This window comes from Felis catus, chromosome D1 (assembly GCF_018350175.1).
Source record: "Felis catus isolate Fca126 chromosome D1, F.catus_Fca126_mat1.0, whole genome shotgun sequence".
Lineage (NCBI taxonomy): Eukaryota > Metazoa > Chordata > Mammalia > Carnivora > Felidae > Felis > Felis catus.
In genome coordinates this window covers 47018231-47031892 of record NC_058377.1, presented here as the reverse complement: position 1 = coordinate 47031892, position 13662 = coordinate 47018231, and the positions used below count along the sequence as shown (strand labels likewise).

The window sequence follows — 13662 nt, the reverse complement described above, 5'->3', positions numbered from 1 at the left end:
ACATTACCCTGGGTCACTTAGCCTTGCCTTCATCCATCTGAATTCAGGGCAAGAGGATTTTGAGCTGGGGGACTACACATTATGCAAAGCACACCTCTAAATGACATCCCTCAGCAGCTTCCAGTAAAGATTCTAACATTCTTCCCTTCTCTTGACAATGCCTTCCCCACAAATGCTGGCTCAAAATGTACTACCCAAATCAACTCACCTGCTACCTGGAGCTTCTTCTTTCTCATGGATGCTCTGATGATATCTGCACCATGAATTCTGTCTCTGTGCCTTTTTGCCTTGGCTTCATAAAACCACTGGCCACTCATATTCTTCAACTGTTGGTCATCCTTAATTTTTTCAGGCAAATGTCTACAAAAGGAAAAGAGCTTTACTTTGCTGAGAGCCCATGGTAAATAAATGAGTTTACTGTGACAGTGCATAAAGAAATTTGTAAACAGAAACACAAATAAAGCTCTCAATAATTTAGAAGACCCCACAAACCTCTTAGAGGACTAAGAAATATATATTCCTCTTTGAATGAAAAGTCAAGAAAGACAAGGCTTACACTTTTTAAAAATCAAAGACTTTATCCCTGACCTCCACATGATGTCTGGAATTTCTCAAGAACGGATTCACTTTTGGGCTGTGGTCTTCTGTGTCTACTGTTCAAATGCAAACACCCCAGGGAAAGATGATATATTAAGCATCTCTAAGCTTTGGTCCCTTTAGCTGTAAAAAGAGGTTAATCATACTAATCTACTTCATGGGATTGCTTTGAGGATTAAATTAGCTAATGCATATAAACTGCCCTTTGCAAATGCCTGGCACTTAATACCCAATGAATAAGTGGTGGTGTAGTTATCAGCTCATCAATCCTTTCCATTTCAGTGAAATGAGTTTTATCAGAGACTTTCTGTGGGGAAAGTGCATGATGTCTCTGGGTCTTAATGCTAGGGAAATGAATGCTGAAAAAGCAGGCAGGAGGCAGGCAAAATCAAATTTATGGTAGGAGGGGGACAGGGAGTAGAGGCAGAGGCACAGCCAATTGTGCAGCTACTGCTTTCAAGGGTTCCATGATCACTCATGCTCACTGAAAAGCTAAAGCCTATAGAACAAAACAAATGCAGCCCTAAAATCTTCCTAATTTACTCACTTAAAAAAACACTGTTCTACTTAACAAGTCTTTTTTTGTTCATCATGATAAGTGTATTCTTTAATTCTCATCCCCTATTTCTCCCACCACCACCCCCCCCCCCCCCACATCCCCTCTGGTGACCATCAGTTTGTTCTCTATAGTTAAGCATCTATTTCTAGGTCTCTTTTTTCTTTGCTCATTTGTTTGTAAATTCCACACGAGTGAGATCACATGTTAGTTGTCTTCCCATGACTGACTTATTTCCTTTAGTATTACACTCTCTTGCTCTATCCCTGTTGTTGCAAACAAGATTTCTTTCTTTTTTTAGTGGCTGAATATATTCCATTGTAATACACACCACTTCTTCTTTATCCTTTGCCTATCAGTGGACACCTGGGTTGCTTCATAGTTTGGCTGTTGTAAATAGGTTGTAATAAACATAGGGGTGCATATATCCCTTTGATTCAGTGTTTTTGTATTTTTTGGGTAAATACTTAGTAATGTGATTACTGGGTGGTAGGGTAGTTCCAGTTTTAATCTTTTGAGGAACCTCCATACTGTTTTCCACAGTGGCTGCACCAGTTTGCATTCCTACCATCAGTGCAAGAGGGTTCCCTTTTCTCCACGTTTTCACCAATACTTGATATGTCTTGTGTTTTAATTTTCACCATTCTGACAGGTGTGAGGTGATGACTCACTGTAGTTTTAATTTGCATTTGCCTAATGATGAGTGATGCTGAGTTTGTTTTCATGTGTCTCCTTGGCCATTTGGAGGTCATCTTTGGAGAAGTGTCTGTTCATGTATTCTGCCCACTTTTTAGTTGAATTATCTGTTTTTGGTACTGAGTTGTATCAGTTCTTTATATATTTTGGATACCAACCCTTTATGTCATTACCAAATATTTTCTCTCATTCCACAGGTTGCTTTTTAGTTTGTCTCCTTCACTGTGCAGAGCTTTTTATTTTAATGTAGTCCCAAAGCTTATTTTTGCTTTTAATTTTCTTGCCTTAGGAGACATATCTAGAAAAATGTTGCTAGGGCTAATGTCAGAGAGATTACTGCCTATGCTCTATTCTAGGATTTTTTATTATTTCAGGTCTCACATTTAGGCCTTTTAATCCATTTTTAGTTTATTTGCATGGATGGTATAAGAACGAGGTCTGGTTTTGTTACTTTGCACATGGTTGTTCAGTTTCCCAATACCATTTGCTGAAGAGTCTTTTTCCCATTGGATATTCGTTCTTCTTATGTTGAAGATTAACTAACCATATAATTGTGGGTTTATTTTTGGATTTAATATTCCAGTGATCTATGTGTCTATTTTTATGTCAGTACCATACTCTTTTAATGACTCCTGCTTTGTAATATAACTTGAAATCTGGAATTGTGATACCTCCAGTTTTGTTTTTCTTTTTCAAGATTGTTTTGGCTATTTGAGGTCTTTGGTGGTTCCATGCAAATTTTAGGTTTGTTTTAGCTCTGTGAAAAAAATGCAGTTGGTATTCTGATAGGTATTGCATTAAATACGTAGATTGTTTTGGGTAGTATAGGCATTTTAACAATCTTTATTCTTCTAACCTATGAGCATGGAACATCTTTCCATTTCTTTGCATTGTCTTGAATTTCTTTCATCAGTGTTTCACACTTTACAGAGTACAGATCTTCCACCTGTTTGGTTAAGTTTATTCCTAGATATTTTATTGGTTTTGGTACAGTTGTAAATGGGATTCTCTTTTTTTTTTTTTTTCAATATATGAAGTTGGGAGTCTCTACTTAATTTCACTTTCTACTGCTTCATTGTTAGTGTATAGGAATTTGAAGGATTTCTGTACATTGATTTTGCATCCTGCAACTTTACTGAATTCATTTATCAGTTCTAGCAGTTTTTTGGGGGGATATTTAGGGTTTTCTAAATACAGTAACATGTCATTTGCAAATAGTAAGAGTTTTACTTCTTCCTTGCCAATTTGGATGCCTTTTATTTCTTCATGTTGTCTAATTGTTGTAGTTAGGATTTCCAGTACTATGTTAAATAACGGTGCTGAGAGTGGACAGGCTTGTCTTGTTCCTGACCTTAAGGCAAAAGTTCTCAGTTTTTCCCCATTCAGTATATTGGCTATGGGTTTTTCATATATGGCCTTTATTATGTTGCAGTATGTTCCCTCTAAACATACATTACAGAAAGTTTTTATCATGAATTGGTGTTCTACTTTGCCAAATGCTTTTTCTGCATCTATTGAAATTATATGGTTTTTTTTTTTTTTTTTTTTTTTTTTTAACGTTTATTTATTTTTGAGACAGAGAGAGACAGAGCATGAACAGGGGAGGAGCAGAGAGAGAGGGAGACACAGAATCTGAAACAGGCTCCAGGCTCTGAGCTGTCAGCACAGAGCCCGACGCGGGGCTCGAACTCACGGACCATGAGATCGTGACCTGAGCCGAAGTCGGATGCTTAACCGACCAAGCCACCCAGGCGCCCCGAAATTATATGGTTTTTATCCTTTCTCTGATTGATGTAACGTATCATGTTGATTGTTTTGTGAATATTGAACCACTCCTGCATCCCAGAAATAAATCCCACTTGATTGTGGTGTAAGATTTTTTTTAATATAATTTATCATCAAGTTGGTTAACATACAGTGCATACAGTGTGCTCTTGGTTTGGGGGGTAGATTCCCATGATTCATTGCTTACATACAACAGCCAGTGCTCATCCCAACAAGTGCCCTCCTCAATGCCCATCACCCATTTTCCTCTCTCCCCCATGCCCGCCATCAACCCTCAGTTTGTGCTCTGTATTTAAGAGTCTCTTATGGTTTGCCTCCCTCCCTTTCTGTTTATAACTATTTTTCCCCCTTCCCTTCCCCCATGGTCTTCTGTTAAGTTTTTCAAGTTCCACATATGAGTGGAACTGTCTGTCTTTCCCTGCCTGCCCTATTTCACTTAGCATAATACCCTCTACTTCCATCCACATTGCTGCAGATGGCAGGATTTCATTCTCTTTCATTGCCAACTAGTATTCCATCATATATATAAACCACATCTTCTTTATCTGTTTCATCAGTTGATGGACATTTAGGCTCTTTACACAATTTGGCTATTGTTGAAATCACTGCTATAAACATTGGGATACATGTGCCCCTATGAATCAACACTCCTGTATCCTTTGGAGAAGTTCCTAGTAGTGCTATTGCTGGGTCATAGGGTAGTTCTTTTTTTAATTTTTGTATTGTTGGATTCAGAGTGCTAATATTTTTTTGAGATTTTTACATGTCTATTCATGAGAGATATTGGCCTGTAGTTCTCTTTTTTTGTCGTATTCTTATCTGGTCAGGGTGATACCGGCTTTATTGAATGAATTCGGAAGTTTCCCTTTCTCTTCTATTTTTTGGAATTGTTTGAGAAGAATAGGTATTAACTCTTCTTTAAGTGTTCGGGAGAATTTTCCTGTGAAGCTGTCTGGTCCTGGACTTTTGTTTTAGGGGATTTTTTGATTATGGATTCAATTTCATTGCTGGTAATTGGTCTGTTCAAATTTTCTATTTCTTCCTGCTTTAGTTTTGGTAGGTTATTCGTTTCTAGGAATTTATCCATATTTTCTAAGTTGTCCAATTTGTTGGCATATAGGTTTTCATAATATTTTGTTACAATTGTTTGTATTTCTGTGGTGTTGATTTTATTTGGGTCCTCTTTTAGAGGTTTATTAATTAGAGGTTTACCAATTTTGTTAATCTTTTCAAAGAACTAGCTCATAGTTTCACCTGTTCTATTGTTTTTTTAGTTTCTATGCCATTTATTTCTGTTCTAATATTTGTTACTTCCTTCCTTTCATTGGATTTGGGTTTTATTTGTTCTTCTTTTTCTAGTCCCTTTAGGTGTAAGGTTAGGTTGTTTGAGATATTTCTTGCTTCTTGAGGTAGTCCTATATTGCTGTAAACTTCCCTCTTAGAACTACTTTTGCTGAATCTCAAAAATTTTGGACCATTATGTTTTCATTTTCATTTGTTTCTATACAATTTTTTATTTCTTCTTTGATTTCTTAGTTGACTCATTTATTGTTTAGTAGCATGCTATTTAACCTCCAAGTATCTGTGCTCTTTCCAGATTTTTCTTGTGGTTGATTTCTAGTTTCATAGTGTTGGGGTCAGAAAAGATCCCAGAGTCAAGCCCCTATTTTTAAAGTTACAGGCCTTAAGTCCCACTGGTTGTAAGAAATCACATATTCAGGTCCTCTCAATTTCAAAGGCAAATATTATGGGAATTCATCCTCCATTTTACGGGTTCCCTGTGGGAAAGTCTGTTTTCTGCCCTTTTTTGTGCCACCAGCTTCCTCTGCACCATAGATGGCCCTAATCCACTTCACTCCCAAACTGGGCCTTCACTCTTCCTACCTTATTCATTGTGGCCTCTTCTCCACCATTTAATTGTGAAGTTTGTTCTGTCCATCTTTGGGTTGTTTTGTGGGTTATTTATACCGATGTGAGTGTAATCTGGTTGTATCTGTGAGATGAGGTGGGCTTAGGGTCATCCTACTCTGCCATCTTTCTAGCTGACCCTCTACCTGACAAGTCTTTTAATCTCTACATCTCTCCACCCATCTCAGTAAAATGAGAATCACAAACTCCAGAGTAGGGCAACAGAATAAAGAAGTATTAAAGCCTTAAGCAGACTTTGAACTTTTGGGAGGTAATGTGCTACATAAATCCAAGAGGGTTTATGATTGTCATTCAAGCTAATATGCACCCTTCCTAAGTAGCAAATCAAAATGTCTTAGCCAGAGAACATTGTATGATGGCCACACCAAGGGGGTGGCAGCAGGGCTGTGTGTGAGGGTTGCACACTGGCATGCCCAGGAGTGGAGAAAACAGGAGGGATTCTAGCAAGTGCATGTCCTCTCTCCAAGGGTGCCTGGAGTGTCTTCCTCCCAAGAGTTCAACTCTCTGCTGGAAGTCTCTCTCCTCTCCCAGTTACCTAGGAAGAAGTGACCCCATCCCAAACATGTCCAGTTATGATAAAACATCACCAAACCCTGACAGAAACAGTCATCACTTTATGGTTTTGAATCACCAGGGAGGTCATGGTTCTTATCAAACATTTCTAATGGTTTCCAATTGTCTGATGCTTTTGGCAAAGCAAACAATCCTCCATGGGCTACTGATGGAGCTTTTTTGGCTTCTCCTCCCAAAGGACCAAGTTTGAGTTCAATTCCAGAAGAGAGAAGTCCTTCTAGCATTCCCTGATTACAAAGTGAGCCCCTAGGAGCAGGTCTTGTACTCTATATATCCTTATTTGGTATCTCTGGAAAACGGTGGGTATTTATTCAGTGCTTGTGGGGTGAAGGAATATCAAATGAGGCCCCTGACCACCTGGCTTCAGACTACCTTTTCAGATTCATTTTCCAGCATTTACCTCCAGACTCTACTCGCCAGTACTCTAGATTTCTTATTATTCCCCAAATTGCTCTTTCTGATCTCCATAAACATTACAAGCAGAAAGTCCTGGCAGAAAGATTACAAGGTTTAGACTCTCCCAAACAGGTCCAAATCCTTGTTCTAACCCTTCCTATATGCTACCTGGGCAGGTTACTGAACCCCTTGACACTACAGTCTCTTTGTAAAGAGAAGGAAAATAAGATCTACTCTGTAGGACTTCTAAGATGATTAAATGAGGTGTTTACCTGAAAGCACCCAACAGTGCCTAGATCTTGGTAAGAGGCCAATAAATGTGAAGTCTCTCAGGATATCTTTCCTCACTTCTCTTCGCAGTACATTGGTCCTTATCCTTCAGATCCAGCTCATGCACCACCTCACAGGGGAAGCCTTCCCTGATTGCCAAGACACATGTGAGCAGCTTGCCCTTCCCCCAGGCTCCCACAGCACTGACCACATCATGTTCCAATGATCTATTTGCACATCTGTCTCACCCACTACTCTGTGAACTCTGCAAACACCTTGTAGGTGAGGACAACATCTTAATCACCTTTGTAATGCGAGCACCTCGCACCACGCCTGGCACAGAGCTGATACCCAACAACTGTGAATTGAGTGAATAAAGAACAAATAAATGCTCAGCAGCCACCCCAGTCTGAGTCAGGCAAGATATAAGAGAGATCCTGTCACTGCTGGGCTTAAGTGAACCATACCCAATACAACGGCAGTGGCGGGTATGGTTCACTTCCCCTGATGAGGCAGGACATCTCACTCTTGGGGGAATGGGAAAAAGCATGATGAAATATGGCATCAGCCATCATCCTGTTGAAAGAGACCACAAACCCTCATAGCATAACAACTCTCAACTCCTCTTCAGGTTATTTATTTACTTATTTTTGTTGTTCAGCTGAAACGTACTCTGTAGTCATCCTCGTGCAACTCTTACTCTGCTCCTGCCTGAATGACTGTCTGTAAGCCCTAATCATGCTAAACTTTCAGTGTGCAATGAACACACACCGTGTGAGTCAGGCTCACTCAAACACATTTGCCCCTGGAAAGGCTGGTAGCCATTACATTACAGAACGAGGGGTGAGTTTGTGGCTTAAGTGGCAAAAGAGTACGAAAAATTTCAAATTCATTAAGTGCCAATTATGTCTTTCCTAACATGATAATCACTGCTAGGTTTAATCAGTTTCCTTTTCTATCTTAGTCATTTGGAATATCCTATAGATGAATACATATATGTGACATTAAATCCCAAGTTTTACCAAGATGTAGGATCATTAAACAAAAATTCCACCATCTAGATGATGCTATTAAAATCTTCTCTATCAGCCGGGTTGATGTCTCATTTTTCATCAACTCTAATTGTACCAACAAAAATGGCATTTGATTCTCTAATTTTTATACCATTGAGTTGAAATGAGAAAAAGATAAATTTTTCGGATCACAGTTTTCATTGCTTACCATCCTCTCCACACATGCACATTGTGCTTAGCAGAGAGCTGAGGATAGAGAAGATGCCCACTAAACCCCGCTGGGCTGGTGGGCAGAGATGAAGGTAGAAGAAAAGCACTCAGCCCATGAAGCACACTGTCCTGCTGGCCTTCCAGGCAGAATGCCCCTCATGCCCCCCTCCTCTGGCTAATACATATAAAGCATGCGTTTTGTACTGGGCCCCATGCTTGGCACTTAACATGCATCACCTATCATCTCATTTAATACTTACAATTTCACCATGATGTACAAAGAATTTAGTGAATTGTTTTTTTTTTAATGTTTTTTTTATTTTTTTACTTTTTTATTTATTTTTGGGACAGAGAGAGACAGAGCATGAACGGGGGAGGGGCAGAGAGAGAGGGAGACACAGAATCGGAAACAGGCTCCAGGCTCTGAGCCATCAATCAGCCCAGAGCCCGACGCGGGGCTCGAACTCACGGACCGCGAGATCGTGACCTGGCTGAAGTCGGACGCTTAACCGACTGCGCCACCCGGGCGCCCCAAGAATTTAGTGAATTGTAAAAGACAGCCATCTTGCCTCCTCTGCGTGCTGAAGGCCATATCTATTCATTTGTTCATTCATTAATTCATTAATCCCCTATCATGTATTAGCCAGATGCTTGGAATTGTGCATAAAAAATTCAATCTATAGCCCTAATCACCAGTCTCAACTCCTGTGTTGCAGAGTGTGAGCACTTCCAGAGGAAAGTTTGAAAAGCAGTGACACCCTCCAGTCCAGCCTCAGTATTTCCCTCAGCCGATCCCCTGCTCCCCTTTGTATTCACACAACGCACCCCAGCTTCCAGTGATTCATCATTAGGCAAAGGCTTACCTTCACAGGCAGGACTTTCATGATGTTATCTAGTCAACTGGACAAGAAACAGCAGTCTGTCCAGAAAGGCCCACTGGCCCACTCTCAGGCGCTTTTTTTTTTTTTTTATAACTCCTCAGTATATTCTGGACAAGGCAGTTAGACTATGTGATTTGAAAGTAGTCTGAGGCCAGAGAGGTTAGAAGGTTTGCCCAAGGTCACACAGAGCCAGGACCAGAAGCCATCCAGACTCCTGGCCAACACTGTTTCTGCTACTCCATCCTACCTGAGAAAGCCAAACATGATTTTGCTAAGATGGTCATCACACTTCACTTTTTCTACAAGGGAATTCAACCTTTGATAGAGAATCTGAAAACTAACACATGCAAAAATGAAATAAATTGCAAATGCTCCATGCAGAAAATGAGAGGAAACATGTGTCCCTTGTGTCATGGACACATAAATCCACACAATCTGCTGAGGCAGCACAGCATGAGGGAAGGAAGCACAGGCTTTGCAGTTTGATGAGCAAGGCTTCAATCTTGCAGGCGCTTAACCTCTTCTACCTCATTTCCTCACTGTAAAGCAGGTTTAGCTATACTGTTATGTAGATGAAAGGGGAAAATGTAAGTGAAGCTCAGTATACAGTATAGTTCCTTAACAAATGTTGGTGTCTTTCCCCTTTGCACTGACAGAAAATACCCCAGAGGTCCTGAAAAGCAGTTCTTCAATGCCAACTGCCTTCCCTTAAAAAACTAGGTCTTAGGGGAGCAACTAAGAATCATAAGATGTGGTCGCGGTTGAGATGTAATCTATGGCAAGAACGCCCATCACCGTAGATGTGGTTATGTATGCACAGGGGTGGGGGTGTGGTGCTGGTGGGGTACAGACGCACATGGGCAATGGTTTCCTGCTAACAGTATGACGCAAAGCACAGGAAACGCCACCTTTAAAGTGTCTCATTTCCAAACCATAAAAGACTAAAATTACATATGTGTATGTGTGATGGTGTTTCTTAAAATGAAAAGGGAGAGAAAAAGAATCCATCCTAATGTCTGCTTCACTGCTGGTCTGTGAAATGGCTCTAGTTGGTAGTTAGGGAAGCATGCTGAGTATACATGCATGGTAATGACTGAGCCCAGCACTTGTGGCTGTAGGCAGAGAGGCAGCATGAAACACAGTTGTGGTGGCAACAGTCACCTGGAACTGTTATCTTGTAGCTGCATCCTGAGACATCACACTGGATGTTCCCTTGGGTTCAAGTCCATGCTCTACCAGGTACAGGGATTTGAGAACTGAACACTTTCCCTGTGTGACACTCATCTTTCTCATCCATGAAATCATCCACAATGTCTTGAATGAGCTTGGAGGTAAACAATTTGAACCCCTGGATATATTAGGAAAGGCAAACAGATTTCAGTTTGAATGCAAAATCTCACAGCCATGCTGAAAAGGATTCTGAGGCAGCATCTGGTCTTACTGGGCAACAGTGCTCCAGTCCATTGCCATTCTAATGATGTCTTGTCGAGGTTATTATTAGAATTATATAATTTATGTTTCTAAAGCCACATTCCAAATAGGAGAAGGACAGAAACTGCAAAATCATGTTAGGGAAACAAAGCTGAGATTTTTAATTTGCAACTGATAATCCATTAAATGGACAAAAGTCAATTCCTTGAGGGCTGGGACCATGTCTTCATGACCCTAAAAATCTCTTCATATCATTGTCCAGAGTAGTTCCTTATACTTAATAGATGCTCAATTAAGTTTCACTGCATTAAATTATTGAGAGTTTTAGGAGTAATTTGCTCCTGAAGAGTCAGACTACCAAGCATAGAATTTTGACCTATTTTAGAGGTAAAAGCAGAGTGGGGAATAAGGGAATCGAAATGTATCCATCACTTCTCATGAGCTAAGAAGATTAAGAATTATTTTACTTAATCCCAACTCTAATCCCTTGAGTTTGGTATTATGGTCATTCCCAGTCTCTGGGTTAAGGCTCCGAAAGGTTAAATAACTTGTCCAATGAAGTATGGTTGGTTAGTGGTAAGGAGAGGATTGAAACTCATGTCACTTTTGACTCCAAGGTTAAGCAGGGGAGTTCTTCCTTATTCTTCTGAAAGAATAATACCAACAATTTTGACCCCAATTGAACACAGATGCTTTATGAACATACTGAACTTCACTTCAAGCACTCCAGAGTATCTAATTATGGCTACAAATAATAATTCATAGATAGACAGTGCTTCACAAATTAACAAATGATGCTTAACAAATTGCAAAGGGCAATAATACCAACATGGGATAGAGGGAATAGCACTGGACCAAGAGCTTTTCTTACCATAGCTTTGGCAATGACTAGCTGTGTGACCCTGGGCAAGTCACTTCCCCTCTCTGGGCTTTACCTTCTTTGTCTGTAAAGTAACCAATATGGACCAAAAAAGCTCCTTTTCAGAGCTCTCAGGCTATATGGAGGGCTGACAGAAGAGTCAAAGACAAACAGCTGGAGAAGAGCAAAGGAGCTGAAAAGCAAAAGCCCATGGAATAGCATTTTCAGAGACCAGAGATCTAGTTCCACCAGCCCAGAAGCAGAACAGCCTCAGACCAATACCCACAAGTCCCTTTACCTCTAAATCAAAGAAGGGGCCACAGCACGATTCTCTTTACATGAAGCAGGCCAGGCTATGGGCTGGGCCTCTTCCAGGGTCTTCAGACTATCGGCCTCATGCTCACCTGCCGCCCCCTGCCCCCCACCCCCACCCGGCTGTAAACCATCACTCCTCCCCAGGAGCAGAGTCCTAGACCTATCTGTGGCCAAGTCAACATCAGGTGCTTGATGTCTAACTCAAAGCTCCCCCAGAATGGTGGTGGTATACAAGGCCTGACTGACACTTGATTTTTTGCCACCCCAAGACTTCTTCCTATCAGTTTACAAAAGTGGCAGCTGCTGGGGCACCCTCAGAAATGGCGAATGGAAGGGGCATCTGCAAACTCACCACTACCAAGGGACTCATTGCATTGTTGCTGCAGCTGTAGACTGCCTGGTACCAGAGGATATGCTCGCACCCCTTACCAAGCCCAGCTCCAGACAGAACTTTGCATGTTTTGAGGATTTTTCCATCAGCCACTGCAGATGTCTATGAAACACCTCCACTCCACTCACACAGAAACACACAACTATGCAGAAGACTCAGCAGCCTGCAATCCCAGGGGCCAAGAACATTTAGAGTCAAAGGTGTTCAGCGATCTGGTTTTCATAGTCCCCATATCCGGATGTAGGAAGAGGGGACCAGTGCAGCCTTTGCTCCTGTGCTTTCTTTCCAAGTCTCTCTGTCTTGTCTTCTGAGAGGATAAAGGAATTCCCACTATGCTTTAAGAATCAGCTAATATTGGTGCCTCGGATTCTGTGTCTCCCTCTCTCTCTACCCCTCCCCTGCTCATGCACTGCTTCTGTCTCAAAAATAAACAAACATTTTTAAAAATATTTAAAAAAGAATCAGCTAATATTGGGGTACCTGGGTGGCTCAGGGTGGGTATCAGCTAATATTGGGGTACCTGGGTGGTTAAGCGTCTGACTTTGGCTCAGGTCATGATCTCATGGTCCATGAGTTCAAGCCCTGCATCGGGCTCTGGGCTGACAGCTCAGAGCCCAGAGCCTGCTTCAGATTTGGTGTCTCCCTCTCTCTCTGCCCCTCCCCTGCTCGCTCGCTCACTCTCTCCCTCTCTCTCTGTCTCTCAAAAATAGATAAGGATTAAAAAAAAAAAAACAGAATCAGCTAATATTTTCTCTGTGTTGCCCTCACTCCTTATTTTCAAAATGGGTTTAACAGTCCTACCTTGCCAAATCTCAGGGTTGTTGTGAAGAAACATAGGATACCATTCATGAAGGGGCTTTATAAACTGTAATGGGTAAAGGATCAGTGCTACCAAAAGGCTCTGAGGGCAGATTGGTGTAAATCCCCTGCCCCCCCCCCCCCATAAAATGCTCACAGTACATCACTTGCTGAGAATGGAGAAAAGCGCCCCTTCCAGGTGCACAAAGCATTACAGGTGACTTGTGGGGAGGCACATGCCAGGTAAAGAACCCCATTCTCACACTCCAGTATCTGTTACCATCATAGCTCTGTGCCCTTCCTACCTCAAGGCAAAACAGCTGCCCTCTTAACCACAGCCAGGTGCCAGGATGGCCTGCCTGCAATTGTCTTCTCAGGGAGGGGAGGTGGAGTTAGTGCATGAGTACCTAAAGACCAGAACGTGACTCTCAATCCTGACACCTATGAGTTGTATGAGCTTGAGCAAGTCACCCGACCCGTGCCAACTTCCTCACACATCAAGTAGGCATAGTTGTATCCCACCGTGACCCACTGCCAACTGCAAAAGAATGTTTGGGCTCAGAAAAATGCCCTGTTCATCACTGTCATTTGTGAGTCATTTGTTACTTTGTGAAGCACTGTCTGTCTGTGAGATATTACTATGAGTAGCCATAATCAGATACTTTGGAGTGCTTGTAGTGAATTTCAGCATGTTCACAAAGCATACACATTCAGTTAGGGTCAAAATATCGTTCAAATAAATCCATTATTCATGATCCTGTGTCCCAGGAAATAAGAAGATGGCTTATGCTCCTTTTGGGTAACTCCTGGGACAGTGATTATGCAGTTAATACTATTAACTTACACTCGGGAAGCCTTTCACTGTCTTCAAAGCCCAAGGTTACACAGGTGACAGATGGCTCGCGCTGGGCTCAAGCCCACATCTTTGACATCCTGGTCTCATGCTCCATCTACCCCGCAGG

The 13662-nt window shown here is 41.5% G+C and overlaps 1 protein-coding gene across 17 annotated transcripts in view; it reads right to left on the bottom strand.

Annotated features, from left to right (window-relative positions):
• Positions 1-13662, bottom strand: part of SYTL2 (synaptotagmin like 2) — a 155449-nt gene that overhangs the window by 54164 nt on the left and 87623 nt on the right. For all 17 annotated transcript variants that reach the window (XM_045038658.1, XM_019811685.3, XM_019811683.3 and 14 more), the window contains one exon: positions 209-360. In XM_045038658.1, coding sequence (XP_044894593.1) covers positions 209-360 — 152 coding nt within the window. The remainder of the gene's footprint in view (positions 1-208; positions 361-13662) is intronic.